The following is a 23,338-nucleotide window of genomic DNA, read 5'->3' as shown; positions in this document are numbered from 1 at the left end:
GGGATCCCCATGGTGCCAGTCTCTAAGTCATTCTTTGTATCCATTCTTAGAGGCCCTGGCATCCACGAGTACTTATTTAACAGGTAATTTAGAAGAGAAAGTCTTGCAAGCCTGTTTAGCCAGTTGTCAGTTGAGTCTGCATGGCTATGTTTGCTCTAACAAACTCACGAGAATCATCCATTCATATTGCTATTCACAGCCACTCTGGCATTTAAATCCCCAAATGTTTGTGATAACATCTCTAACTGCCTTTCCTTGTAAAGTTTGCTTTAAAGGACTGGTCACAAAATATATTCTTCAGTGTGGACTGTAAATAACTGGGAACTAATTTAAATAAACTAAAACTAGGTAAACCAATTGGTTTGTCATCTAAAACTAACCATGAGAATTTATATTTGAATAAAGTCATGACCTGTGCTGGGAACTGTGTTCTATGAAAGGCTCTTGTTGGATTATTTGAGTCCGAGATTTTGCCTGATCATGCTTGGGAGCAAAGTACTCCAAACTGTGTACTTTGTCAGCCACCCAAACCAAACATTTCCGTTCATTGTTGCTGACCAGTAATGAACAATTCAATAATAGGAATCTCACTCTCTTTTAACAGATAACATACCTCACTCATGCCTGCATGGACCTCAAGTTAGGAGACAAGAGAATGGTGTTTGACCCTTGGTTAATGGGTCCTGCTTTTGCCCGAGGATGGTGGTTGCTCCATGAGCCTCCATCTGATTGGCTGGAGAGGCTGTGCCAGGCAGACCTCATTTACATCAGTCATCTGCACTCAGACCACCTGAGGTAATGAAGTCCTGAGCACACAACTCCTAAGCTCATGCTGCAGGGAAGGCATCAAATGTTCTCCAATTCTTTTGCAATCACTGCTGACTTTGAAGTAGGTTCAGTTAGGATGATGAAAAGAGGACTAATTAAGATAAATATTTATATTTGCATAGAAAGTTTATACTTTTAAAACTGTTTCCAGAAAGACAAATACGGCATGTTCTCACTTATAAGTGGGAGCTAAATAATGTGCACAAATAGGCATAGAGAGTAGAATGACAGACACTGGAGGTTTAGAAAGGTGAAGGGGTGGGAAGTAGGTGAATGGTGAGAAATTATTTAATGAGTACAATGTACATGATTAGGATTAATAATGCTCTGATTTTACCACTATGCAATTTTTGGTTGTAACAAAATTGCGCTTGTACCCCATAAAATTATACAAATAATTTACACTTTTCTACACTTTACACCATTGGGAGTGAGGAAGGAGCTATTGTAAGGAAGCAGGGGAGGATGAATAACCATCTCACTTCCCACCCTAAGGGAACACACATTTTCTATAAAGGGCCAGAGCCTAAATATTTTAGGCTTTGCAAGCCATACAGTGAGAGTTGCCACCACTCAACCCTGCTGTTGTAACTCAAAAGCAGCCATAGATGGTCCTGAATGAGACTGACTGTGTTCCAATCAAATTTTATTTATGGATAATGACATGTGAATATCATATAATTTTCATGTATTACAAAATATCATTGTCCTTTTCATTTTCTTTACAACCGTTTAAGAGGTAAAAACCATCCCCTCAGCTGTGGGCAAGCTTCAAAAGAAAAAAGAAGCCACCCTTAGCTTGCAAGGTTGTACATAAACAAGCAGCAGCAGGTTGGATTGAGCCCACACATGGTTTGCCAAGCTCTGATTTATAGTATCCTAACACTAAACAACCAACATAGTAATCCTGACTCAACCTCACTCAGTATTTCATTGAAACCAGAGTAACATGATACTAATGATAGCAACTGAAATTTTCCCTGACCCAGGCAATTAAAAAAGAGGGAGAAAGGAGGACTTTAAGTTAAGAAACCACATGTATTTGCGAATGTACTGAGCTATTAGAAGAGGGAAGCACATATTTCCAATTCCTTTGTTTAACCATAGGGTCATATTTCTTCATCATTATTTTGAAATTTGTATCACTTCTGCTGGATTGCCAATATAAACACATAACAATGCCCATAATGTGCTACTCAAGCAATTCAACTTTGTTTTTCTGTGCCCCTACATGACAAAATGGTTAGGGATAACATGTTGGTTGCTGGTTGACTGGCCCCTTAATTTTTTATTCTAAAGCATATGGGAACTCTAAATTGTGGATATGCTCTGATTTATTTTTCAGGGAAGGGTTTTTTTTTTGTTTTTTTTTTGAATTAACTGATTTAGTAACAAATTGCCTACAACACACTTCTTAACTGATCACAACCCCCTAGGATACTGTGGTACTACAACTAAAATTCTACTTTATACAATACCTTTGTGCCACACTACCTCCTGGAACTATACTTGCATAATTTCAGGATTACAAGAGCCCTGAGTTCATTTGTTGTACAATAACAGTAATGTGTGGTAGTAATTTTGTATAGCTTGTGTAGGGACAATAGCACATAAATGATGTGATTGCTTTATAGTGTCTAAGATGGAATTACCTAAAGTCTTAATGAGAGATATTCTATGGGAATACACTAAATTTAGGGAGGGTAAGAACTCATTTAGTTCAGTTATTCTTTAACTACTGTCCTGAAAACCAGTTTAGCTTTCATTTCATGGGCTTGTGTTGACAGTTGTCTTGCATTAAAACAACAGTTTTCAACTATAGTATCACAACACATTGGTTGTGCAGTGTGTTGCAGATAGTTTGTTATTGAAAAGGGGCCAAAGCTTGTGATTTTTTTACTCCTTTGGGTCTATTTCCTTGGTAGACCCTTACTTTTTGACTCTTTCCTAGTCAACTAATAAACATCAAGATTGTTTGCCCCCAACCCTTCTGTCTGGCCTTTATTTACTGAATAAAGCCTCCCTGATTTACAAAAACAAGGGAAAAGGCCAATGTACTTTGGTGGATTGCCAGTAAGAATTATTAGCAATCGAAAAATCCAAAGCAATAAACATCCATTTTAGAATAACTTATCCTAACTCCCAAAGTCCTTTAAAATGCAGGATTTCATTGCTGAACCCAGAGACTGAAGGTACATTCAAAGAATCATTGATTTTTTGAATCTTTTTTTGCGGGGGAAGAAAGTTTATTACTTCTGTCACTTCCTTCCAGCTTCTACTTATTTGGATAGCTTTTAACACAATGCTGGAACTTGAATATTAGTACAGCTAAGTGCTAATAGACAGATTTTTACAGTACTTTCCCTATGATCATATATCTTATTTTGCCTGATCTTATACTCTGTATACAAGTCTGATTCTTAAACCAGATAGTATATTCGTTAAAGTTAGAAACTTTCTTCTTATAGAAGCGCTAGGTTTAGAATCAGAAAACCCAAATTTGAATACCGATTTACTGTGTGTTGTGTATTTCTGAATGTTTCCTCATCTACAAAAACAAAAAATGCGTAGCTTTTTTGTGAGAATTGAATAACATAGTATATAAAACTGCCCCAGCACCAAGTTTGAAATAATAATAGATGTGTAATCATTTATTTGTTTATTCAACTTTCTACCACCCCCTACAGTATAATAACTCTGTTATATAATGAATGCTCAATAAATAAAATCTGACTTAATATGTCTAGATAGTCAAAAAGACTTGGATGATTGATGGTGTACTGAGTTGGGATTACTACAATTGTTAAATGTAGTTCCTCGACACTAAATTTCACTGTCTTGCCTAGCTGGTAATTCTGTCCCTCCCTTAAGGGTAAATAATATAGTCTGTTAAAGTGTGGCTTTGATATACAAAATATATTATTTATCCTTAAAAAGGGACAGAATCTTTGAAGGTTGAAAAACCGACCCCCAAAATGGTCCTGGGGGGCTTTTGTCCTGTACTATGTCCCAGTCCTCTCTCTTACTGAGAGCTACTGCTTGAGGAATACAAAGAAATGAGGATCTCCATGATCTTCATTTCTTTTCTCTACAGCATGACTTTTTCTCATCTGTGCCTACTGTTAGAACTACCCCTCCTTCAAGCAGCATCAGTGTGGAAAATGGAACTTACATACCTGGTTGATGTCCACACCATGAGCATATGATATGTTCTAACAACAAAGATGAATCCCCTCAGAATCTCCCATCACTTTCACAGTCAGCCTTGAACAGAAACTTTTCTCTGGTCTTTGGGGAGAGTTCAGTTTTTCAATTCCTCACTTCTCTGTCATATATGTTGGTAAAAGGAACAAACTGTCTCTCATACTAGATAACACTATTTTTTTCTCCTTTCAACCTTTCCATCTGTCTTATCCTAGTTACCCCACACTGAAAAAGCTTGCTGGGAGAAGACCAGATATTCCCATTTATGTTGGAAACACAGAAAGGCCTGTATTTTGGAATCTGAATCAGAGCGGTGTCCAGTTGACTAATATCAATGTCGTGCCATTTGGAATATGGCAGCAGGTCAGAAATCTGTTTTCGTTCCATGCTTTCCAATTATGCTTTCTGGGATGAATGTTAGGTGAGATAGTCACCGTAAGATTAAGTAAAAAAAATGGGCCAGTGTGGTCTGTCCCTGATACTGCATAAACACAACCTCTATTTGAGCTTCAAACATTAGGCAGACTGTCCTGGGCAAAGATTATTTTCTTTCCATTAACCCATACTATTATAGTATAACACTACAGAACAGGTAATAAATCTAGTTCTGAATAAGGAAATTTCTTCAAATATGAGGTTCAATTGAGCAGTCTTTCCAGAACAGGTGATTACCTTCTCAAATATTAAATTAAAAACCAAACTGAAATTCACAGTTATTGGTTTGATTGTTAAATTCCAGGTGGACAAAAATCTTCGATTCATGATCTTGATGGATGGTGTTCATCCTGAGATGGACACTTGCATTATTGTGGAGTACAAAGGTATGTTTTTATCCCCGTTGACAATGAAAACTGGAAAACATTCTTAATAGGAGGGATAGTAATATCTATATGAAATTTCATCACATGTTCATCTTCTAGCTCCATTTTGAAAGAATATAGCATATTATATCCTTGTCCTAGAAATATGGAGCTACCTTTCAAATAATTTTTCCAGAAAACAAATTACAAATAATATCATCTAGATTGTGACAGGAGCAAAGCTTTCTCTCATAAGGCAATAGATATTTTACATTCCACCTATAGTGATTTCTTCAAAATTTCCTTTATTAAATAAATGTCTTTTATTACTTTCACCTAGAAATATCATGTAATATAATCATGCACTGCTTTTCATATGAAAAGATGGCCTTACTGCCCCAACAATCATTTGATTATGAACTTTGTATGTAATTTGCAAAAGATACAGGGAAGTATGTTAATCCACTCTTTTCTGATCCTTTGGGCTCAACACCTGGAAAAAGTTGACTGAAGAAAGCAGTCTATGAATGAGCTAGAGTGGAATTAAGGTAAATGTCTTCATGAGACACCTAGAATCCACCAAGTCAAATAGGATGAATTTAGTCACTTGAAAATTCAGAATATACTATTGAAAACTTTAAGTTTTAAAAGCTTACTGTTTTTCCTTTAATATAATCAATTCTTCTATAATCAAGTAAGTTCAGTTATACAGACTGTACACAGAAGACTTTGTCTTGGAATTTAAACCATTCATGGGTGTTCAAGATTTCACCTTGAATACCTATACCTCTTTGTTTCTCCACAGGTCATAAAATACTGAATACAGTGGACTGCACCAGACCCAATGGGGGAAGGCTGCCTATGAAGGTTGCTCTAATGATGAGTGATTTTGCTGGAGGAGCATCAGGCTTTCCAATGACTTTCAGTGGTGGAAAATTTACTGGTAATATTTTATATGAAAGTGATACCAAGTATCAGGCATGGCACATTGCTAAATGCTGTGAGAGTAAATACAAATGTAATTGAGACATGGTCCCTCCCCACAAGAAGCATGCAATCTTATTGGGAAACAAGACTTGTACGTTGCAGATTACAAACTAAGGTTTCTAGCTCAAAATGTGATGGAGCATGAAGGAAATGTTGAGATCTGAGAGCACCTCAGGAGGAGCCAAGTAAAAGAATCACTTGGATTCACCATGTAGACCATAGAGCAGAACAGGAAAGGCCTGAAATGGGTCATCCAGGCTTAGGTGCTCTTGGAATATGGTTCCTAATGGGGTGTGCACCTCAACCTGTGGATGTTCGTATCAGGGAGCAGTGCACCCAGAGGAGGGTCCTCTAGTCGAGGACCTCTAGTGCACCCAGAGGAGGGTCCTCTGGTTGGGGGTCTTAGGCAGGAGCCCTTCTGCTCTGGGTCCAAGAGTGGGGTTGGGGTTGGCTTGGGGGAAGTGTGTATCTTCAACACTAGCGTTGTAAGCGCTCAATAAATGTCCACTTAATAAGTTAATATATCTGATAAGCGATCCCTGTCTAACAATGTGGCAGAAAATGCCCTGTTTTGCAATATGAAGATAACCTTTGTCCCATTCTTTGCTTTCTTCTCTAAGTCTATATTCATTGCCTCCCAGAGTGTGTAACCACATGAGAAATAGAGGGAAGGTTCTGTCCTTAAGAAGTTAAAAGTGTGACTGGGAAGGTAAAACATACTTATTAAAGGTTAACTGGCATTATTCCCATTGTGTGTGACAGTGAGTTTGTGTGTGTGTGTGCACGTGTGCGTGAGTACACGCATATACATTTAAAAAGGTCTTAAATATACAAAAATGTTATGTCTAGGTGATGGGTAGCTTGTATATATTTTTATATCCTTATCTGTGTTTGTCAAATTTCATAGAAACAGTAACAGCTCCCTGATCTTGTACCCTGTATGCTCTGAGTCCTGTCTAATTTCTCAAGTTCCTTCACTGCCTGTCACTCGGATGCTTGCTATATATCAACCCATCCTGCCTTTCGTTTCTTAGACCCAAAGTGTCAAGTGCACACCTGCCCTAGGTCTTTCTGTTTGCTGTTTCCATTGCCTGGAGTGCAGCTGACCCTGATTTGCATGTGACTAGCAACTTTTCATCTATGTCTCAACTCAAATGTCATCTCTTCACTAACCATCCTGTCTAATGATTCCCTCCATCTCATCCCACTCACCCCAGCCTCTCTGTTCTGTTGCTGTCTTATTTTCTTCATGGTGCATCACTCTTTGCAATGACTTTACTTGTTCATTATTTGCTTCTCTCACTAGAACGAACACTCCATGAGAGCAGGGACCTGCTTTGCCTTGTTCACCACTTTATTCCCAGTGGCTAGAACCACGTCTGACAGAGTAGGTGCACAATAAATATTGGTTGTGTGAATGAATAAGCAAATGAACAGCGCTATGAGAGAGGCATCATGATGCCATTTACAGAGAAGATACAGACATGGAGAAGTTAGGTAGTTTGCCCAAGGCTGCCCAACCAGTAAGTGGTGGGTCAGAATTTTCATCCTAAGTGATTCCAACATCATGCTCTTAATCACTGTGCATTGTCAGACTATGTTGAACACACCTGTTATAATCTACAAAAATAACAAAGCCATTTCCATGTTAGTAAAGAGTTAACAATTTCAAGAATTACAATACCCTTAAAATGCACATGCACATCAACTATGATTGTGCATGCTACCCTGTGTATTCAGCTAGGGTCCGAATGAATTGCCATATACAAGGAGAAAGCTCAGTGTCTTTGGCTGGCTTGGTAACATTTTCCTAGTAACCAATTGAAATTTGCAAGATAAAAACTCCGGGGAAATCCTCCGCTAATGACATGGAGCCTTGTTCTATTTCTGCCTTAGTTATCTATCAATTTTATCTCCTGAAAGAGTTCCAATCTGCTAGAACATGTGTTTTTCTGTGATTTTCCAAAGAGGAGAGTCTAATTTAAATCCTGTCATTTCAGAGGAATGGAAAGCCCAATTCATTAAAACAGAAAGGAAGAAGCTCCTGAACTACAAGGCTCAGCTGGTGAAGAATCTGCAACCCCGAATTTATTGTCCCTTTGCTGGGTATTTTGTGGAATCTCACCCATCAGACAAGTATGGCTAGACACTTTGTACATCTTTATATACAACTTAATGTATGGTGGAATGAGCGACTTTGCTGTGAAAGCAATGTGACATGAGAAGGAAAGTGATTAGCAGGTGTCTAGAACTTTTAACAAGCTGCTAGAGAACACAGAACATGAAGAAAAGCCACATTTGGCAGCCAGGAACTCTTTCAGGAGATAAAATAACAGATATTCTCTGAAAGGATCCCAGGAAAGAGGATGGCAACTGCCATTTACTGTTTGCCAGGAAGTGAACTGGGAACTTTTAGCTAAGCCATCTAAGTTAATCTCCCAATAGCACTATGCATAGGAAGGGGGTATTGTTCCTTTTTTGCAGATAGGGAATCTGAAACTCAGAAAGGCCAAGGGACATGCCCAAAGTCACCCTGTTGGAAACATGAGTTGAGAATGGAACCCTGGTATGCTTAGTTCCAAAGCTCTTTTCTCTACACCATACTGCACTCCAGAATAGAATTGTGTTATTATCAGATTGAAGCTGTCTTCTCATGTTTTAGGTACCTCATGTGATTTTTCTTGCAGCAGTATAACTTGTGCAAATGCTATGAATCATCACCAATTTATGGGATTCTTGAAAGAAATAAAAGACCATGAATTTGATCTTGTCCCCTTTGCCAATGCTCGGTTAAGTCAAGAAAACCTACATGATTAATTTCAAGATTCTCTTGAAACAAAAGAATTGCTTGCCAAATATGCAGGAATCAAAGATAAAATCTGGCAGTGTGGTTTGTTTTTTGATCTGATATCATAATGCCTATGAAAAAATTCATTTTGAATCTCATCCTAAGTCTCACTCCAATGTCATGCTCTTAATCACTATGTACTGTCAGATTATGTTGAACACATCTTGTGTTTGAACACAATGAAAGGAAACGCTTAATTGTGACTTAGTTATACGAGGAGAAATATTTTATTAGGTTCCTAGAGCTGTTGTAACAAAGGAACATAAACTGGATCATGTAACAAAAATTTGTTGCAACAGCCCTAGGAACCTATTACAATTTTTGTTAACAGACATTTGTTAAGTTCTAGGGGCCAGAAGTTTGAAATAAGCTGTGGGCTGAGCCATGGTCTGTTTAAAGCCACTGGGGAAGGATTGATCTCCAGCCCTCTCCCAGCCTCTGGTTGCCTGACACTCCTTGGCTTGTAGATGACCATCTTTACTGTCTCTTCACATGACATTTTCCCTGTGTGCCTATCTGTGTGCAAATTTTCCTTTTTTTATAAAGACGTCAGTCGGATTGTTTTAGAGCCCACCTACATGACCTCATTTTCACTTGATTACCTCCATAAGGACCCTATCTCCAAATAAGGTCACATTCTGAGGTACTAGGACTTAGGATTTTAACATTTCATTTTTGAGGGGAAAACAACCCATCACACGTATTTATGTTAAAATGGAAACTTGTCATGGCACCAATTAATAATTTTATACATTTTAAAAAAATAAACCAATAGGCAGATTTTATTTTAAATTGACAGCATTAAAATTCCCTGCAAAGTTGAGCAAAATTTGAAGAATATTTCATTAGTATTGATAATTTATAGTTGAGTTTTGATTTATGTACTACCCCTTTGAATTCAATGTTAATGACTTGACACAAAAGTTAGTAAATTTACTAAACTTGGACAGGCATAGTTTTGAAACTGTTATGCTTTTGCTTCAAAGCCAAATCAGTTCTTCTAAAAAAAAAAAAAAATGAACCAGTTGTGTCAATGTGGATTTGAATGTTACATGAAAGTACATTTTTAGTACTTGCTTCTTTTTATTGGGAAACTTTTTGGGTATGTGTGGAACAACTTGAGCATGAGAATCTACTTTTTGAACTATACATTTTATAAAATCTAAATATAGATCAAGTCTTTCGGATGAAAATGTAAGATCTAAATTGAGATGTACTCTGTTTAAAATATACATTGGATTCCAAAGACTTGATATGCAGAAAAGAATGCATAATCTCAATTTTTAAAACTTGATTTCATATTAATATAACATTTGGATTAAGTAAAATCTATTAATTTTACTTGTTACTTTGTACTTTTTTAATGTTGCTACTAGAAAATTTAAAATTACACACATGCTTGCATTGTGTTTCTATTGAATAGAGTTTAATAATTTTTGGCATCACAGATCTTTTAATAGAGTAAAATCTCAGCTGTATAGAACTTCTGGGAACTCAGGCATTCTAAATAATGAAATCATGCTAGGTAGCAAAATTTTCTGGATAGCTATAGTTTATCTCTCTAGATGTGAAAATTTTATGATTTAGGTATAATTGTCTTCTCAGAGTATTAGAACATAATTGATCTTTTCTTGATATCATGGATTCATCATTTCAAAGTTTTAGAATGTAATATTAAGCTTGATGTTCCTACAGTTCACTGGAGGATGTTATAACAGGATATGTTTGCCCCTGCACTAAATGACCCCAGGCAGTAAAGCATTATATCTGCTTATTACAGTTTAGCTAAGATGCTGTTAGTGATCATTCTTCACTGCTGTAACAAATCTTTACCAGCAGTCTCAATCCTTCTCTTTGATTTGCTGCTTCTAGCCAGCTAAGTAATTAAAAGTCAAAAATTAACTTGCTTTCACTTTTTGTACATATGCTTATGAGAGAGGCCCTGAGTAACTCTTCTGGTGAAGGACTGCTAGAAGCCTCATTCATAGATTACACTCCAATGAAAAAGAATTGTTTTCTCAAATCAAAGCAATTTTGGTTTCAATAACGCGAAGAGAATCCTTGTCGCAGTTTTTTCTCTCACTAACCTCTCACCACTTTGCCCCAGAAGCGTATGCAGTTTTCAGAACATGCACAGACGAACAGGGAAATTGAAGCCCTGGCTTTTCAGCCAGAAGATAAAGAAGGGGACACCTGGGAGGCAGAAAAATATTGGAGAGATTTCAGATAGGAGGAGGCTTAAGAAAGTGAGCCCGTAAAATTATGGATAAACTCCTGGGTTAACTCCAAAGCTGCACTGTGCATGTGGATCTGACCCTAAACAGGATATCAAACAGAGGACATATGCTTAAAACTATAAAACAGATGAAAGAAATCAAAGACTAATTAGATAAATGGAACAGATGTTTAATATAGTTCATATTTTAATTATCCCCAAACAAATCTATAGATTCAGTACAATGCCCTTCAAAATCCTAGCAGGATATTTTGTGGATCTAGATAGTGTCTAAAATTTATAGGAAAGGCAAAGGAATTAGACTAATCAAAATAATTCTGTAATAGAAGAGTAAAATTAGAGGAACATATTCTCTACTTTTAAGATTAGTTATAAAGCTGCAGTAATCAAGATAGTGTGGTACTGGTGAAGGAAGAGACGCAGACATCAATGGAACAGAATAGAGAGTCCAGAAATACATCCACAGAGATATTGATTGGCTTTAATGCGACCCCCAGAGCAAATGCCAGAGAAAAGGCAAGTAGGCAAGGCAAAAAACCTTTATTTACAAACCAAATGTGAGGGAGGGGCGAGGTTCACCGGCCTCCGGCTGTGGAGGCCGACGAAGTCGCTCCAGCGTTCTCGGGCGAGGTTCCTAGGTCCGCACAGGAGCAGGGGCCATGGAAGCTCGCTCCGGCGCTCTCGGGCGAGGTTCCTGGGTCCCATGCAGGAGGAGGGGCCGAGGAGGCTCGCTCCGGCGTTCTCCGAGGAGGTTCCTGGGTCCCACGCACGAGGAGGGGCCGAGGAAGTTCGCTCCGCGCGCCCGCCGGGAGCGGCTTTTACGTCCTGGGCCTGGGAGTGGGAGGGCAGTGGGCGGGACATAGGCGGGTCGGGGGCGGGTCGATAGGCGTGGCTAGGCGGGTTCCGGTTTCTCTCCGTCGGAGGTCGGGTTGCGCCTGCCCAGTCGACCCGTGTCTTTCTCGGGCGCGGGAAAGTTGACAGTGAAGAACCCGGAACTGCGCCATCTTGCCTCCGTTTGTCCAAACAATATGGCCAATTGATTTTTGGCAAAGATGCAATTTGGGGAAATGTGAATGAAAAAAGGCTTTATTTTTTATTTTTTATTTGAGAGGGAGTCTCACTCTGTCGCCCAGCCTGGAGTGCAGGGGCATGATCTCTGCTCGCTGCAGCCTCCGCCTCCTGGGTTCAAGTGATTCTCCTGCCTCAGCCTCCAGAGTAGCTGGGACTACAGGTGCACGCCACCTTGCCCAGCTAATTTTTTGTATTTTTAGTAGAGACGGGGTTTCACCATGCTAGCCAGGATGATCTCAATCTCCTGACCTCACAATCTGCCTGCCTTGGCCTCCCAAAGTGCTGGGATTACAGCTGTGAGCTACAAACCACCGCGCCCAGCCAGAAAAAAGGCAATTTAATGGAGAAAGAGTAGTCGTTTCAACAAATGTTACGGAGCAATTGCACACCCATACGCAAAAAAAAAACCTTACCTCCATCTGAACCTTATGTCATATGCAAAAAGTAAGTAAAAATGGATTATAGATATAAATGTTAATATAAAACTATAAAATTTCTAAAAGAATATATAGGGGAAATATTCCTGACTGTGGGATAGACAAAGACAGATGTTGCATCAAAAGCATGATCTATTTTAAAAATTAATATATTATTCTTTATTAAATTTTAAAATGATTGCTCTATAAATAGGAAACTATTAAGAGGATGAAAAGACAAACTAGACTCTGAGAACATTTTGCAAGTAGCCTACCTGACAAAGAACTTGTATCCAGAACATATAATGAACTCTCAAAAATCAGCAATGAGACTACGATTTAAAATAATTTAAAAGATCAATAGTAAGAACATTTAAAAATTGACAAAATATTTGAACAGACACTTCACCAAAGAAGATATATGGATGTCAAATAAGCATATGAAAAGATGCTGAATAGCATTAGCCATTAGGAAAATGAAAACACCACAATGGCATAACTATTAGAATTAATGTCTCTTTGGAAAATTGGCAATACCACCTTATGTCAAAAATACAGACCAACAGCCCTCACACTTGGCTCTTAAGGAGGCAAAATGGTGCAGTCCCTCTAGAAAACACTTTTGCAGTTTCTCTGAAGCTAACCTTACTGTATGATCCAACAGTTCCACTCCTGAGTTTTTGCCCTAATTAAATTAAAACTTTTATTCACACAAAATATCTATATGCAAATATTAATAGTAGCTCTATTCATAAGCACCAGATCAACCCAAATAGCCTTCAACAGGTGAATGGATAAACAAGCTATGGTATAGTCATATAATAGACTACTACTCAACAATAAGAACTGCTGCATACAACAGTATGGATGAATCTCAAAGGCACTGTGTTGAGTGACAGAAGCCAGTCTCAAAAGGTTACATACTAAAAGATTCTATGTATATGATTTTCTGGAAAAGGCAAAATTATAGGAATAGAGAGTAGATTCGTGATTGTGAGGACGTAGGGGTTAAAGAAGAATTTTACTACAAAGTTGCCAATGCAAGGAAGTTTTGGGGGTGATGAACTGTCCTGTATCCCAATTGTAGTGGCAGTTACACGAATCTATATTTGTGTTAAGATCTATATATCTGTGCTCCCTCAAAAAGTTAAAAAAAAAAAAAAAAAGGATCTCAGTAAATTTGAAAAATTAAAGATCAAAAAAGGCAAACATGGTGATTCTTAAAGAGCATCTTGGTAGTTAAGGCAAGCATATTTTTTTTTTGTTTGTGAGTTTTGTTTTGTTTTTTGGTAGAAACAGAGTCTAGCTCTGTCACTCAGGCTGGAGTGCAATGGCGCAATCTCAGCTCACTGCAACCTCCGCCTCCTAGGTTCAGGGGATTCTCCTGCGTCAGCCTCCTCAATAGCTGGGACTACAGGCATGCACCACCATTCCCAGCTATTTGTTTGTTTGTTTATTTGTATTTTTAGTAGAGATGGGGGTTTCCCCATGTTGGCCAGACTGGTCTCCAACTCCTGACCTCAAATGATCCTCCCACCTTGACCTCCAAAGTGTTGGGATTACAGGTGTGAGCCACTGTGCCCAGCAAGCATATTTAAGTCATATTTGTGATACAATCAATTTATATTACATGCACATTTTATGGACTTCATAGTCTCTTGCAAAAGCAATACATATAATAAATCTACCCATTTTGTGTTATTTGGAGCACAATTTTGTTGTAAATGCTAACAAAGTTTATAGATGTTTAAACTGTGCTTTTATGAGATTCCCTTGATTGTATATGGAATTTATTTGATCCTGAGCTTATGCAGTGACTCATCCCCTAGCTATAACATTTTCATGAGCAATCATCTGCTTCACAAAAAATTTATACAGTTATTGATATTTTGTGAACAAAGGGCAGGGACTGTTTATGTGCAGGCAGGAAATGCATGTGTCATTTTACCGTGAAAGTACACTTACCTGTATTTGTCTGAATTTATTGGATAATAAGTCAGTCCTCGAGGCGAGTTTTCATGACAGTAATCATGTTAGGACTGCCCATGACTTCTCATCAACTGGAAGCAGCAGGACAGTAGGAGGAGTACATGGGATTGTGGTTTTGGTTCTACCACCATCTATCTGACTTCTCTGCACTTCATTTGTCTCATTGTTAAAACCTGACATCACTTTGACATTCTATGGTCTCTTGCAATGTAGCTACAATGTGTGTAATTGCTTAATGTGGTCTCTTGCTGATGTGTTTCTTTTGAAACTTCTTGTTGACTTTATTTAGCTGTCTTGTATCTTCCAAATTTTTTCAGAAAAGAGTGGTCTAAGGTTAAAACATAATTTCTTTTGATCAATGCTCTTCGTTACTCGTAAATTCAGTTTTCATTCACTGAGTGGCACTGTGCTAAGTACTGGAGAACTAGAGATAAAATGATTGTCTGTTCTCAGAGTGATGGTCTATTAGACAAGAAGAACAATTGTAATGCAGAATGATCAATGCAGGCAAGGGGATACAGATGGAGAGGAGACGAACATTGGATGAGTCTATGAATGCTGCATTTTAGAGAAGGAGTAGGAACTGACCAGCAAAGCTAACAAGGTGCTGCAATGAGAGATTGCAGGTCAGAACAGAAGATGGGGTTGTATGAGCATTTTAGGACATGCTACATGATTTGGATTTTTTCCTGGAAGGATAGGCAGCCTGATAGTTGGGTGAGGAACAGGGATGTAATCAGATGTGCACTGGAGGGGTTTGTATGCCTGTGTGATGGCAAAGAGAAAGGGAGACTAGTTTGGAAACTATTGCAATAACCCAGGAAGGAATAATGAATGGCAGTGGGGAGTGAGAAGGGAATGCAGATTCAAGAAATATTAAGTAGGTTGAGTTGCAAGGACGTGGAGAAGAATGGGAGGTGGTGGGTACTTGACCACTTAATGTGATGCTGTAATTTAAAGCAATTAAAAGCTGCACTGTTGCATGTAAGTAATTGGCAAATACTTTCACTTCCCACAATACCCCATCTAGATACTGATTTTATTTTTATTTTATAGAGAGACAAAGACACATCAAGCAGTTACAGAACTTTGTGACCACCACACCTTATGTTTTAGGAAGAGTAATGAATAGTAACGTGATTGGAGAGGGGAAAGTTGGAGGCAGGGAGGCCTGTTAGTGAACTATGTAGAGACTAAAGGCCGGAAGAAGATGAGACACTGTGGTGACTGTAACAGTGGGAGGATATTAATGTGTGTAAAAAGGGAAAAGCTACTGACGTCTTTGGTGCCATGACAACATCCTCACTTGTGTCTACAAAATTGATTCCAAGATCATAAATGTGTCACCTGAGCGCTATAGAAATGCAAATGATTATGTACTTTTTGCTTATCTGGCTAAACATATCTATCAAGTCTGGGTAACCAATTTGTAGCTCAAGGAAGTAAAATTCCCTTTAACAGAAATGTCTGTCTATAAAACCCATGTTAGGTGAATCACAGTGGCAAATCCTCTTTCTCTGGATCTTTCTCTTTCTGCTCCAACACAACCACAATCACATTCTTGTATGACATTGAAATTGAAGAGTTAAGGCTTTTCAAGAAAGATTGTGATACAGAATTAGATTTGGGAGGCACCACGTTTTTATCAATGCCACAATTAGAAATTAGGTCTCAGCCAGATGCGGTGGCTCACACCTGTAATCCCAGCACTTTGGGAGGCCAAGGCAGGTGGAATGCCTGAGGTCAGGAGTTCGAGACCAGCCAGGCCAACATGGTGAAACCCCATCTCTACTAAAAATACAAAAATTAGCCAGACATGGTGGTGGGCACCTGTAATCCTAGCTACTTGGGAGGCTGAGGCAGGGAGAATTGCTTGAACCTGGGAGGGGGAGGTTGCAGTGAGCCGAGTCGTGCCATTGCACTCCAGCCTGGGCGACAGAGCAAGACTCTGTCTCAAAAAAAAAAAAAAAAAAATTAGATCTCAGAGCCCAGGAGTTGAGACCAGCCTCAGCAACAAAGTGAGACCCCATCTCTACAAAACATCAAAAAATTAGTCTGGCATAATGGTGCATGCCTGTAGTCCCAGCTACTTGGGAGGCTGAGGCAGGAGACTTGCTTGAGCCCAGGGGGGTTGAACCTTCAGTGAGCCATGTTCATGCTACTGTACTCTACCTGGATGAAAGAGTGAGACCCTGTTTCAAAAAGAAAGAAAGAAAAAAAGAAATTGGATCTCAAGATGGGTTGCAACTGAGGATGTATGTGTGTAACAAGTAGATTTTTAATGGTTTTAAATGTAAAAGCTTTTCAGATTTTACTCCCAAAGTTTTGTGGCATCCTGTGAGGGCTGAGCCTTCACTGGCTGCACAGCCTGTGTTGGACAGCTGGGTGGAGAGCTGGAGCTGGGCTGACTGCTAATGGTATGGCCACGAGCAAGTCATATGTCCTCTGTAAGCCTTAGTTTATCTCTCTATCATATGAGCATCATAATAGTACCTCGTGGGGCATTGTGAAGGTAATCAGTTAGTTCATATTAAACACTTAGTATAATGCCTGCCAAATAAGAGTTAATCTGTATATTAACATTAAACACAGAAGTGTGCAATTCCCACCTATTTTCAGTAGTCAGTCTTGCTACATCTAACTTCAATTCCAATCACCATGCGATTATACTTAAAAACAAAGTATAAATACAACTTTCTTTGACTGACACTTCTTCTCTAATTAGGGACATTAGCCCAAATATAGTATTTTTCCGTGGAATAAGTGGAGGAGGATTGGAAAGTGAAAACGTGGAGAAAATAAAACAGAAATCTGTCATTGTACTCATCAGACTGTGCACCTGAGAATAAACTTTCTTACATGGGAGTGCTCTTATTTCTCAGGTACATCAAAGAAACAAACACCAAAAATGACCCAAATGAACTCAACAATCTTATCAAGAAAAACTCTGATGTGATAACATGGACCCCTCGACCTGGAGCCACCCTTGATCTGGGAAGAATGCTGAAGGATCCAACAGACAGGTTTGGCTTAAATATTTTTAGAGGATAAAAATGTTTTATACTATTTTTTCAATACTATGAGAAAATAAATGGCTCACCTCTGGCCTCTTGACAGGTTCCTATTTTGTTTGTTATACAGTAAAATCCACACATCACTTTCTATTTTATTTTTTTTGAGATGGAGTCTTGCTCTGTCTACCAGGCTGAAGTGCAATGGCACAATCTCGGCTCCCTGCAACCTCTGCCTCCCAGGTTCAAGCAATTCTCCTGCCTCAGCCTCCTGAATAATTGGGATCACAGGCGCATGCCACCGTGCCCGGCTAATTTTTGTATTTTTAGTAGAGACAAGGTTTCACCATATTGGTCAGGCTGGTCTTGAACTCCTGACCTCATGATCTGCTCGCCTCCACCTCCCAAATTGCTGGGATTACAGGCATGAGCCACCGCGCCCGGCCTAGGTCACTTTTTGAAAATGGAAGTCTTACCACTTAAGTAAAATGAACTATCCAATAAGTATCTCACAAATCTTGGGGAAGACTGAATTTTTTCCTAATCTTTTCATCCTATATAACAATGACTCAAATGTTTTCATCATCTCAGAACCTTTCTAGAGGGTAAACAGTGAAGAATCTTTTCTTCTATTAAGGGCCATTGATGCAGCTCAAAAATAAATTATTTTATGAAAGTGAAAAGCAGTAAGAAAATTAGTTTTCATGTCAGTGCAAATATTACCCAATTTCCCATTCCACAGATAATACATTTGAACAAGTAACAATAACACACTGGAAATGCAATCCGAGAAAATTAACATGATGTCACAAAGCTATATTTTTTTGAATACTACCTCTGAAGCCAAATGAAACCATCATGGGCTATCTGGAAATGGACTAACATTTTGGAGAGTGGTACATGCAATTACCAAAAGCTCACCCTCTCCCAGCCTTGCCTCTGCAAAGTCAGTATGAATGGTAAATCAGCTGATTCTGTCTTTTGCTAACTTCCCATATCAAACAAGTTATGAAATATGGTCAATTCTCCTTAATAAAGCACTCACAAATCCATCACTTATCTCTAGCCTCTTCTGCCCTGGCCTTAATTCTGCCTCTCAAAATTTATCACCTAGACTCCTGCAGTGTCCCCCGATTCCCACACAACTTCCCTTGACTCATCTTCCATGCCAGTGTCTTCAATCTGCTGGTCACAATCCACTGGTGACTCATAAAATTAATGCCATTGCTCATAGTCAATGTTTTAAAAATGAAATAGAATAGAATAAAATGGAATAGAATAGAATAGAAAATACCTGAGTACATTGCATGTAACAAGGGTATTATTTCATGAAACTTTTGTTTCATAGGTACCCTTGGTAGGTGGACTCCAGGGTCCTAATGTAAAATGTAGTCTTTACTAGGATGATAGGCAAAATGTTTGAAAGCCCCTGCTCTTCATTGCTGACAAAGTAACCTTTCTAAAGTGCAAACATTACTGCTTAAAATTCTGTAGGATATCCTTAGTGCCTCCAGGATAAAAGTGTTTCTAATTTTATTTTCCAGGTCTAAAGGTTTTTAATTATTCCAGTTCTTAGCAAAGTATTCAAGAGCCTTTGTCATTACATTTGCCTAACTGCAAAAATCATCTCTTTCTATTGCCCCAGCAGTAATTTTCAAGCTTTAATGAACATCAGAATAACTGAAGAGACTCATGTAAATCCAGATCCCTGGACTCCCTTCCCCCCCAGATCCGGATTCAGTAGATCTGAGGCAGAGCCCAGGAATCTGCATGTGTATCCTTGTGCCTCACCAAAGCATTCTGGGTGGCTAGAAAGTCAACACTGTTGGGTCTCAGAGCTAAGACAAAGTATAGGGGACACACAGAGACCAAGTACTTTAACTCCTTGCAAGGGGAGGAAGAAAAAAATGTGACCAAGGAAAGCTTAATCTGGATCTTTGGCATTTAGAGATGAGGAGGATGTCACAAGTAGAGAGAAGAAAGAGATTCTAATCAGAAGCAATGGGATGTGCTGGAGACGGCAAGTGTACAATGGGTTTGGTGAATGCAGATACTTCGAATGAGGGCATAAATATATGTCATTCACTGAGAAATGATTTATTGAACTCCTTCTGTATACAAGTCATCATCCCAGGTATAGGGGATACAGATGTGAAGAGGCTTTTGTCCTCATAAAGCCATCTGTCTTCCTGAGTAGAGGGCTGGTGAGTGAAAGCAGAGGAAAAGGGTGAGATGGATAGGCAGCCAGGCTTGGAGAAAGGCCCCAGAAGCCAGTGTAGGGAATTTGTGCTGTGAGTGAGAGGAGCTGCAGAATGTTATAAAGCAAAGAAGGGACGTTGCTGAGTTGTGTTTTAGAAAAACCATTTCAGCTTTGCAGAGAATGGATTGGGGAACCGGTAGAACCACTGGAGTAAGGGAGGGTGGTTGGGAGGGTGTGGCTTTCTATAGAAAGAGATTAGTGAAGCTCTAGACTGAGGCAAGGCAAGGAGTTGCAGAAGAAGATTTGAGATATATTTAGAAGTGAGAAGCTTTAGGATTTGTTAAATAATTTTTTTTTTTTTTTTTTTTTTACAGAAACCAGTACATCTGTAGCTTAGGGCATATAAAAGTATAGTTTTGAAAAGAGGGTCAGCTACCGCCACCTGCCACGTCTTTATGAGATGGGCACCTATTTCCCTCCTTACATTTTCTTTATCCTGATCACATCCTATTCCATTCTCGGGATTTAAAATTCCGTATTTTATGCAAGGATACATCTTCATATGTGATGGACAGAACTCTAGGATTGTCAGAGAACTCCATTATCCACATTACTGGCTGGGCTTAAGGATAAAAACTTGCATCTGTCTATTGGCTGTGCTTTGATTAGGACAGCAAGAGCACCATATATTAGAGACACAAAGTTCTGGGAATTTCTTAAAGATACGCTAAAGTCATCCATATATCCAACAAATATTTATTGAACACCTGCTATGGGTTCAGTCATGGTTGCTACTTTCACCAAACTTATATTCTAATTGGGGTGGGGAGGCACAAGTGTGCAGGCATCCACAAAATCATATGGTCAGATTATAAGCAACATTTCCATAATTTACTTGTTTGGAACAAAGAGGCCCAAATTAGTGGTTTTCACACTTTTTTTCTAGACATAGACTTCTTTCTTCAAATGAAATCTGGCTTAAAAACCTATCACACTAGACAATAGGAGCTGCTCTGATTTAGGCAATGGTGGGATCACTGAGGCACTTTTGTGGAACTCTTTGTGAATTATCTGAGCAGTCTCAAAGCTGCTAGTCTAGTTGACTTTTACTATTTAAGTACTAACTTTTGCCTTCATTACTTGTTGCTTTCTTTCACTGTTCTCACACCTTTGTGTCTTTAAGCAAGGGCATCATAGAGCCTCCAGAAGGGACCAAAATTTACAAGGATTCCTGGGATTTTGAACCTTATTTGGAAATCTTGAATGCTGCTGTAGGAGATGAAATATTTCTTCACTCATCCTGGATAAAAGAATACTTCACTTGGGCTGGATTTAAAGATTACAACCTTGTGGTCAGGGTATGCTATTGTTTGTCTTTGCTTTCTTGCATAATGGAAATACATGAACACCCCTTTGTTTTCCAGTAAGCATTTATTAAGTCCTATCAACTGCCTAACAGAGAACAGATTTGACAGTGTGATCAGCAATCTCTTGTTGAATATTTAGAGAATGTTCTGAAGTCCCTAAGTTTTTCTTTTGGAACATCTTTTATCTCCTATCACCATGTGTTTTTTTTGTTGTTTGTGTTTGTGAGTGTTTAGGCTTTGTTTTGGCATGGCAGGAACAGCTATTTAAACTGTGGGGCTAGAAGGTAGGATCCACCCAAAGAGGTGATGGCCTGGAGCAAGGTGAGGTAGAAGCAGGTAACCCATATCTGCAGCTATGCTGAAGCTGAATTGCACAAATTAAGAACTAGGCCTAGGTCTACAGCTTAAACTAGCCCTAACACATTCATACAGAGCCACAAGCTAAGAAACAGTTCGTGTTATAACCTAGTCACCAAAACTGGACATATCTCTAGAAGCAAACTAAATACTAGCAGACGGAGGGTGCAAGACAAAGAGGAGGTCTGAAACGGGACAGGAGTAACTGCAAAGTCAGTGAGTAACCAGCCACCTGTGGCTTATATGAGATGCCTGAGGTTGCGCAGGGGAGCAAAATTTAGGGATGTCATCAGTCACACTCACACTGACACTCTTAAGACATGAGTATTTGTTACCCTCAGGGTAAGAACTACTCCCAAGTTTATCTTTCAATTTCTGAATACTAATGCCAGATAATACTTACTATTCTCAAAAGCAATGATCCCCAAAACCCTAGCTGGGGCCCATGGCCAGTCTGTGGCAAAGTTTTTGCTGGCACATAGTGAAATAAATAAGACAGCAGGTATGTATGTCAACTCTGTTTTCTTGGGATGAATTGCTATTATTCCATGACTAAGTCCTTTCTATTTGGGGGTATTAAAACATTCTTTCTTCAATGAAATAAAAGGGTAGCAGAGGCAAGATTTGTTTCAGTCCTCAGTTAGCCAAACAAATGGTTAATATCTATATTAGTTCCCAGATAATTTTTAGAAAATTGTCTTTGAAATCTAATGACCTAGGAAGCATTGGTAAATGATATTTTCATTAGGACAATTAGTATGAAAAAGAGAAAACCTTTTGACAGTTTTTTTATAAAACATTTTCAGTGAAACCATTTCTATATAGCTGCTATATGACAGTGAGAAACATTCCACATTTATTTCCTCACCTGCAAATTTATGGTGGGATTTGATATCTCATTAGTAATAGTACTTCAGATAGCATTAACCAGCTCTATACATTTGGTGTTAGTGACATGAAGCTGTTTTGCTTATATAGACTAGAATTTGAATGTTACAGTTCAGGTGAGAGAAGAGACTCTTAATATTAATTTCCAGTTCATTGCTATCATCTATCATTTGAGAGCGTTTGAGCCTTACACATTCTTAGAATTTTTTAAAGACCGTGACCACTTGATTGATATTCTTCTCTTTACCGTGTTGTCATTTGCACAGATGATTGAGACAGATGAGGACTTCAATCCTTTTCCTGGAGGATATGACTATTTGGTTGACTTTCTAGATTTATCCTTCCCAAAAGAAAGACCACAGCGAGAACATCCCTATGAGGAAGTAAGCAGCAACACTGGTGGAAGTCTGCTTTTCTTCCTTCTTTCCATCCTTCCTTCCTCTCTTCCTTCCTCTCTTCCTTCCTTTCCTCCTAAATAAACTTTTAATTTTAGAATAACTTTAGATTTACAGAAAAGTTACAAGGATAGTACAAAGTATTATTAACAACTTACTTTACTATGGTACATTTGTCACAACTAACAAACCAATATTAAAAATATTGTTATTGATCAAAGTTCACACTTATTTATGAGCCATTCCCAAAGATTGGCTTCTCCATCTGCTTACTTCCAGACACCTGCTCAACTTAAGCTGTTATTAGACCTGTGAGCATTGATCTCTGCCTTCCTTTTCCTCTGCCCCTCCCAATGGGTGTCTCTGGAAAGGGAGTTAGATCAACATGAAGCATCATGTATTGATTGCATTCAAATTCTGAACAAATCTCTCACCGGTGGCAGCATTATGTAAAAAGCCGTGGCAGTGGAGACAGTGTGTCAAGATGGGGATTGATGCCCCTTTCTGCAGATCATGATTCCTGATTAGGAGGCTTTGAGCAGTTATTTAAGCTGTCTGAGCTTTAGGGGTTTTTGTTTTTGTTTGCTTCCACAGGGCTTGCTCCCACCTTACCAGTGTGTCGTGATAGTCAAATGACATAATATATGTGAGCATGCATTGTAATTTAAAATTGTCTATGAATGTCAGAATCATTAGTTACAAGGATATACAGTCTGCCCTTAAACTTATTGTAAGTGCCAT

The 23,338-nt window shown here is 38.8% G+C and overlaps 1 protein-coding gene across 8 annotated transcripts in view; it reads left to right on the top strand.

Annotated features, from left to right (window-relative positions):
• The window catches only part of LOC117086820 (cytidine monophosphate-N-acetylneuraminic acid hydroxylase), a 59,490-nt gene that overhangs the window by 26,206 nt on the left and 9,946 nt on the right, over nucleotides 1-23,338 (top strand). For 6 of the 8 annotated variants that reach the window (XM_033216420.1, XM_033216421.1, XM_033216418.1 and 3 more), the window contains 8 exons: nucleotides 605-795; nucleotides 4,248-4,395; nucleotides 4,772-4,853; nucleotides 5,638-5,775; nucleotides 7,820-7,955; nucleotides 17,262-17,402; nucleotides 20,774-20,948; nucleotides 22,469-22,585. In XM_033216420.1, coding sequence (XP_033072311.1) covers nucleotides 605-795; nucleotides 4,248-4,395; nucleotides 4,772-4,853; nucleotides 5,638-5,775; nucleotides 7,820-7,955; nucleotides 17,262-17,402; nucleotides 20,774-20,948; nucleotides 22,469-22,585 — 1,128 coding nt within the window. The other 2 variants (XM_033216423.1, XM_033216422.1) reach the window with 2 other exon arrangements.

This window comes from Trachypithecus francoisi, unplaced genomic scaffold (genome assembly GCF_009764315.1).
Source record: "Trachypithecus francoisi isolate TF-2019V2 unplaced genomic scaffold, Tfra_2.0 Lachesis_group10, whole genome shotgun sequence".
In the NCBI taxonomy this organism is placed as follows: domain Eukaryota; kingdom Metazoa; phylum Chordata; class Mammalia; order Primates; family Cercopithecidae; genus Trachypithecus; species Trachypithecus francoisi.
Note: the sequence above shows the minus strand (reverse complement) of the source record. Positions and strands in the feature narration are given on the sequence as shown.